The 7634-nt window shown below is 30.7% G+C and overlaps 1 protein-coding gene across 1 annotated transcript; it reads left to right on the forward strand.

Annotated features, from left to right (window-relative positions):
* The first annotated feature begins 2967 nt into the window (after positions 1–2967).
* LOC105618961 (tyramine beta-hydroxylase) lies at positions 2968–7148 on the forward strand. The gene is made up of 10 exons (XM_012200492.1): positions 2968–3104; positions 3675–3828; positions 3910–4056; positions 4808–5055; positions 5219–5372; positions 5431–5694; positions 5994–6224; positions 6369–6497; positions 6633–6807; positions 7009–7148. The coding sequence occupies exons 1-10, from the start codon at positions 2968–2970 to the stop codon at positions 7146–7148; spliced, it is 1779 nt and encodes a 592-aa protein (XP_012055882.1).
* Positions 7149–7634: the final 486 nt, after the last annotated feature.

Consider the following 7634-nt stretch of genomic DNA (forward strand, 5'->3'; position numbering starts at 1 on the left):
CGTGTCGTTGGGCCGCGTCAGGGTCTTGACATTGAAGTCAAAGCGGTGACTAAAGTTGAAACATAGAGAGTACAAAAAAGATGGTTGAATAGACCTATAGAAATTATATGAAGAATCTCGAGAAACTGCACCGATCGACCATTGATTTCAAGCATGAGAAAGCAAAACTGAGAAATATATTTAAAAAATACAATAATTGAGCGAATAACTTCTTAAAATTTACAATAATTTTTATGTCGATGCAGCAGAATGTAAATGTTAGGAAAAACTTGACAAAAAGTTAAAAAGTTCAGACATGGCAATAATTTCAAAAAAGCTTATTTTCACAATAATTTTCACAGAAGTTAAGTAAAGAAATTATAAATATATTATAAATACATTATAAAAACATTTGTGATATTTTTTATAGAAAACAGAAAATGTTTCTTATGTATTAATTTTTCAATAACAGATAATATTTTAATATTTTTACACAGAAGATTATAAAATTAAAATCTCTAATTATGTGTGATGTAATAAAAATAAATTCCTTTAAATATATCTACATTGAAATGGGTCCAATGATGAAAGGTGGGAAACATGAAAAATTTTACATTTATCAATATGTGTGACTTCAGGGATCAGATCCAATTTCTCTTCAGATCCAAGTTGTCATATCTATTATTTAAAATATAAGTTGTTTACTGCGAATAGCAATTTTATGAGCTATGATTGATTTTAATTGAGAGCCTTAATTGTTGAACGAGGGCAGCTGTTTCGCCGTAGGCACTTCATAGGCGCGTCATGACGAAGCGATTATCAGCGATATTTAAAGCGCAGATTCCATTGATTACATTAAGAATAAAAATTAAAGAGTCTTCATCTTTCCTTAAGTTTAAATACTCATCTTTGAAAATGTTACAAATTATATCTTGCAAAAAAAAACTGAAATATATTTTTTATGTAAAAATCATATTATTTTAATCATGTTATTTTATTAAATTATTACGAAGTGCTTACGAAATTATTACGAAATTTATGAGTGTTTCGCAACATTAAAATTTTCGAAATACATTTCTCAGAGGTTTTGCATTAATAGCGGTCTACAATTTAATGATAATTATTTTAATATGAAAGTGTTTGCACATTTCATTGATTGCTTGCGTAGCAGATGTAACGCTGATTAGAGCAAAAAATATCCTCACGATTGTCATTCCTAAAATTTGTCTCGCATAAATTGTTTCCATTAATAACGCGTAATATAAAGAGTCTCGGCCGCAATAAGTCCCGCGGAATTTCTTGATTGCAGTTCGGTCACAAGGCACGCTCCACAAATGGAATGCAATATAAGTTCCTCGAAATATATTCGTATATGAAGACATTCTCCCTTTTTTCACGTAGAATAGTGAGATCTAACAGAATCTAAGAGACCTTTCTTAATTCTAAATCGTAGATTCTTCGATCGATTTGAAATCAATTTTTCTTTATTTGCTTATATTCAAATTATATAGAAAATTATTCCTGAAATCTTAATGAAAATTAATATATTTTTGTTTGTGTGCGTACAGAGTATAATATAAACATAATATAAATCTCCTAAATGGTAGTTATTAGTAATTTATAATCAAATAATACGTTAAGATATTTGGCTTTCAAAATTATAAACAATTAAGAATTGGAGACTTTTTTGTGAATTTTTCAAAGAAATTTTAAAATATCCAAATATATGTACATATATAAAACACGCTGTAGATTGGCAATTGATAATTCCCTTCTCTTTTTATCAATCAAATTATTGAAAATAATCGTTATCTATTTAATCGATATTTAAGATGAGATTACTGTAAATTAATTTTAATTTGAAATCAAAATCTCATCAAAAAACAATAATTAGAAATTCAGAACAAGACTAATGAGAGTTTAACGCTGATATAAGAGCGAAGAATTAAGAGATGCAGCTAATACTTAGATGTTGGCGGTTGTCTTCATTTATTCTATCGAATGTTTCGGCTCACCTTGGAATTATCTTTAGCGAAAAAGTAAAATATAATACATAGGTGAAAGTAAGTCAGATTGACAGAAATGCAGTAATCAATACGCTCAACGGGAAACAAAGAAGTTCACATACATTGATTCACAATTTTCATAAGATATAAATTAAAATAAATCATTCCTCGGATTAATATCGTATCAGTTCATCTTGACGTGTCGTTTGAAATGAATATTTATATATTTATATATTTATGTAATTGTTCAAAATCTCATCTCTCTAGATTACTTACATTATGGATTACAGCACTTTAGAATGTTTAAAATAGAAATGGATTAAAATTCTGAAAAATGATTACAGTCCATAATCCAATAAAACTAATTTATCTTAAAAAAAACGTAAAAATTTTTGCATATATTTTTCTTTATTATATCGTAATAACTATAAAAAAATCACTTACATTAAACAAATTATAAATTATCTTAATTTTTTAAAGAACGTATAACGCAAGCAGAATACAAATATTTAATGTAATAAATAAGTGTATTATGTATATATATATATGTATATTTTATTTAATATAATAAATAAAATTTGTATTATAAAGTTGGTATAACATTTCCTTCTATTTTTTGAATGGATTAAAAAAAATAATGATTAGATATATAGACGATCTCTCTCTCTCTCTCTTTCAATAAAGTGCGAGAAGCTGTGATCTGCGAACTATTCCCTTCGAGTTTGCGCATCCTGCATTCCGCAAGCGTGGAATCCTGCGAGATACGAAAGTTCACAGGAAGGATCCTCAGTGCAGATTCATCCTTTGCGGACTCCGTAGTACAATTCTATAAATCTCGTTAACAATATTAAAGAAATCAGGCTAAATTCGATATAAAATCCGAAACGAGTTAATAAAAATCCAAATTGAAACTGAAGCTCGGCGAGTTTACTCGCTGAATCGCTTCGTAGGGAGATTTAAAGAGGATTTAATTACGTTAACAATGATGTTGTTTCTATTAATCGCTCTCGCGAGCATCCATTCGAGTTGGTCTCAACGTGATTCTTCGATGGATGAAAATATAGCTAGAAACGCGGTGCATACGATTCCATTGGGTTCGGAGGTGACTTTTCATTGGAGGTGCGATTTTGAACAAGATCGATTACAATTATAATTGTTTGCAAAAAACGGATATATTTTTAATTATTTTGGAACTTGTACATAAGCTATTCGATGCGAGTGTATGATTTATTCATTTTTCAATTTTCTGTTGCTTAAAAGCTACATGTCGTTATATTTATTGTCTTGTCATCTTTATTATAATTAACTTCAATCTATACAGATAGAATTACACAAATACGATTCAAATCAACGATAGTATTATGCGTGTAAAATGTCGATTATTACAAGACTTATTGCGCGAAATCGAAAGTTAATTTATACTTAAAAATCTGTACGCAGTCCAAACAAAATGTGATCGATTCGTACTCGTATAATAATGTATAGACAACCAGTCCAGAAATTTTTGTTAGTAGAATTGTTTCTATGTTGAAATTGGCAAAAACTCCAGCTATTAATTAATTGTTATATAATGCGGTTTTCCTAATTTTAATGCGGCAGCAACGGAAACGGAACTTTAAATTCTTCTTTTTTTATTTATATTGTTATAATTTCTGGAAATTTTTTCTCAGTTTTGCCGTTGCTTTTCAGAGTGGATCTAATGAATAAATTGGTGATCGCGGAAGTTCATTTTGTCGGTAATGATAGCAGCTGGTTCGCGATCGGATTTTCCGACTACGGAGAATTGAAACCAGCTGATTACTGCGTTTTATGGTCCGACTGGCACCAACAAATTCACTTTCAAGTAAAATATTCGATGATATAAAATGTATTAAATCGAATTATATATGAAAGATTGGTTTTATCCTTATCGGATAATCGGCAGGATTCATGGGCGGATGTCGATGGGAAATTACATCTGGACACTCAGCAAGACTGCGATAGCTTTGCGTGGAGAAGACGCGGTAATATCACGAAATTCACATTCTCCCGCAAATTCGATACTTGCGATGAGCATGATTATATCATTGAAGTGAGTATGATTTACGTATCTATATATGTAACTTGAAAAACTTGAAATTTCAAAAGTCTATTGCCGCTCTGGTGAAAATTTTTCTTATTTTTATACACATTGGAACATTTTTCAGAAATACTCAGAAATATTTGGAAAGTTTATATCTTCTATCAGAATTTTTCATAAATGTGAATTCTGAAATATTCTCAGATTTCTCAGATCTCCTATAATTTTTTACAAAATATTTTCAAATTTTTTAGAACATTTTTTTATAACATTTCAGAAATTATATTTACAAAAAATCTTAGAATTTTATGATATAATGTCATAATTAATATATATGAAAAATTCTGAGAAAGAATATAAATTTTCTAAAGTGTTCCAATTCATATAAAAAAAAATGTGAGAAATGTTATAAAAGAATATATAGAAATTCTGAGAAAAATTTTCACCAGGACAGTATTTATAGTCGATTTTTATTTCAAGACTGTCTTAAGTAATGTCTTAAATCGCATGTGCAGCCCTCTGATTGGTTCCTGACACCTTAAAATAGAACTTAAGAAGATCTTGAATATAAGATCTATCTGACTATGAAGGTCTAAAAGAATCGTTATTCGAATGAATTGTTATTCGTAATCTGAATTTAATTTAATAAGTTAACAATAATAGTATATTGTGATATGAATTTTAACTTATGCGCAACTATAGCGCTTGATTCTTACTTGTTTTATTATTCTATTGTTTGGAATAAAATATTCGTTTCCTATAGAGAGGTACAACGCACCTAGTGTGGCTTCGCGGTCGTGGACCGCTGTCGTCCTTGGCCGGTCTCGAGATATCAGATGCGAAAGCATCGGGTATGTCTCGTACGGAGCTCCACAGGGTGTCCCATAAAAAGCCCAAGTTCCCCGCGAATGCCTGGCAGCTCGAGTTACTCGCTCATCGGGTTCAAGTGCCAAAGAAGGAGACTACCTATTGGTGCCGTGTGCATAAGTTGCCGTCAGTATTAAGACAGAAGTACGTATTAGATATATGTAATAAATTGATGAGATATCTATATACTAATATCTTTTATATTCATCATTAATTTTATTTAGAGTTTTTATTAATGCTTTTACCAAAATTGGATCTTTTATTCTAAAGATTTAATAGATATAAATAGAAAAATATTTACCGGTAGGCATCATATCCTACAATTTGGTCCTGCTATCCAAGCGGGTAACGAACACCTTGTACATCACATGGAAATCTTTCATTGCGCCGGACCAATAGATTTAGAAGTGCCAATGTACGATGGACCTTGTGACGGAGCAGATAGACCCAAAAAGACGCAGGTGATTGTCTTCTCGTCAAATGATACATGCGCAGTGATACTCATTTTAAATCATTTAGATTTGCAAGAAGGTGTTGGCAGCATGGGCGATGGGTGCTGATGCGTTTATATATCCGGAAGAAGCTGGTTTAGCCATCGGCGGAGCTGATTTCAATCCGCATGTCATGTTAGAGGTACATTACAATAATCCCGAGTTGCACCAAGGCGCTATTGACTCTTCCGGAATTCGATTTATTCTCACTAAAACACTCAGGAAATACGACGCCGGTGTTATTGAGCTCGGCCTCGAGTACACCGATAAGATGGCCATACCTCCGCAACAGGTGAAAAAATTGATTGATTGTAATTTTTAAAAAACTTATATTAATACATGTAATAAAATAGTTAAAAGTCTACACAACAAAGTTCGTATTACAATTTTACATTTATACAAATATTCTATACGTAAAAATGACTTAAGTAAATGTATACTTTTTATTTTACATACATCAAGTCTTAAAATCTCCAATTAAATTTATTTAAAACTCATTCATTTTTTCTTTAATTTATGTCTACAATTTTGTAAATCTCTTTATAAAAAAGAGATGGAATAGGAAATTTAATAAAATCAAGTATTATTTAGGAAGCCTTTATGCTATCCGGTCATTGTATAACAGAGTGCACCGGAGTCGGATTGCCTCAAAGTGGCATTCGCATTTTCGGCTCTCAACTGCATACTCATTTAACGGGTACCAAAGTCATCACTCGTCATATAAGGAACGGCGAAGAATTGTCACCGATGAACTACGATAATCATTACTCCACACATTTCCAGGAAATCAGATTGTTGCCAAAACCGGTGGCTATCTTGCCTGTAAGAAAATTAACTAAAGTAAACGAATATAGAAATAAAATAGATAATAAAATAGATAATAAATTTATTAAATTTATCAAACATCAAAACATTAAAGATAATAATAACAATTGAGAATCTTATTAAAAATGAAATAATTTACAGGGGGATTCTCTGATTACTACATGCACTTATAACACTATGAAAAGAGATAACGTGACTCTCGGCGGCTTCGCTATATCCGATGAGATGTGCGTTAATTATATTCATTACTATCCCAACGCGCAATTAGAGGTAAACTAAATTTATTAGTAAAAAGAAATTAGTAAAGAAATATTAAAGTGAGTAAATTCACTCATTCGCATGGATTTTTTTAGAACAAAATATTTATTTAATTAGTTACGATATAAAATTCCATGTTATAATTAGGTATGCAAAAGTGCCATAAGCGACGATGCACTAAGGACGTATTTCCGTTATATGCGAGAATGGGAAAGTCAAGGGATCAATATGGAAAAGGGTATCTCGGCGAATTATAAGAGCATCGAGTGGACTAAGGTCCGCGTGGAAGCTCTTCATGATCTTTACGAAGCTGCACCTCTAGGTTCGATCAATAGTTAAAAATTATGCGAATCTTTTATTTTGCTTAACAACTTCATCAATTCTTTTATTTTAGCAATTTTGTTTCTAATTTTAATTAAATACAATGATGTAAAAAGTATTTTTCTATAATAAGTTTCAATTCCCCCATCGTATAACTCTTTCTACTTCCTTTCTCTTTTTCAACTCTTAATTGATTCATCAGGGATGCAGTGTAACAGCTCCGATGGTTCCCGATTACCTGGCCTGTGGGATAATATTGCGGCAACACCCGTTAGATTACCTTTGTCACCTCCAACCAGAGATTGCTTGGGAACTTCAATCCAGCAAGAGATTTCGGTTTAGATATAAATAACGACTAAGTTAAAAATTTAAATTATTCTATCATTCCGTTATGTAAAACAGACAAGTAATTATAATACTAATTCAGCACATCAAATTTAGAATTACCTGTTGCTTCTTCGAAATCTTTTCCAAACTCACAATGTTTACTCTCACAAATTTGGTAATGTCTCCTAAAATATTTGTTAGATGTTTATAACAGGATTCCGTTTTTAAAAATTAAACTTGATACTTCTGTAAAATTAAACTTGATCGACAATATCTCATCAAGATGTAAAAAAAATCCAAAGAATTGAGCGATATAAAAGTTTATAAACCTTCAGTATATTTATCCAATTTAAGTGTTTGTTCACTTTTTGGCAGTACAGTACGCATTTCGCTGCGAACAAGCTAGATCAAATCAACAAATAGTTGTGACGATAATTATTTCATATATATATATATATATATATATATATATATATATATATATATAGTAGTAAGTAATAA

This window comes from Atta cephalotes, assembly GCF_000143395.1.
Source record: "Atta cephalotes unplaced genomic scaffold scaffold00019, whole genome shotgun sequence".
Lineage (NCBI taxonomy): Eukaryota > Metazoa > Arthropoda > Insecta > Hymenoptera > Formicidae > Atta > Atta cephalotes.

What these genes read in the sequence shown, in the direction of transcription:
- LOC105618961 (XM_012200492.1), top strand. Translation starts at nt 2,968, where the DNA reads ATGATGTTGTTTCTATTAATCGCTCTCGCGAGCATCCATTCGAGTTGG. An exon ending in ATAGACCCAAAAAGACGCAG is followed by an intron (nt 5,373 to 5,430) that starts GTGATTGTCTTC and finishes TAAATCATTTAG; the next exon opens with ATTTGCAAGAAGGTGTTGGC. An exon ending in TGGCCATACCTCCGCAACAG is followed by an intron (nt 5,695 to 5,993) that starts GTGAAAAAATTG and finishes AGTATTATTTAG; the next exon opens with GAAGCCTTTATGCTATCCGG.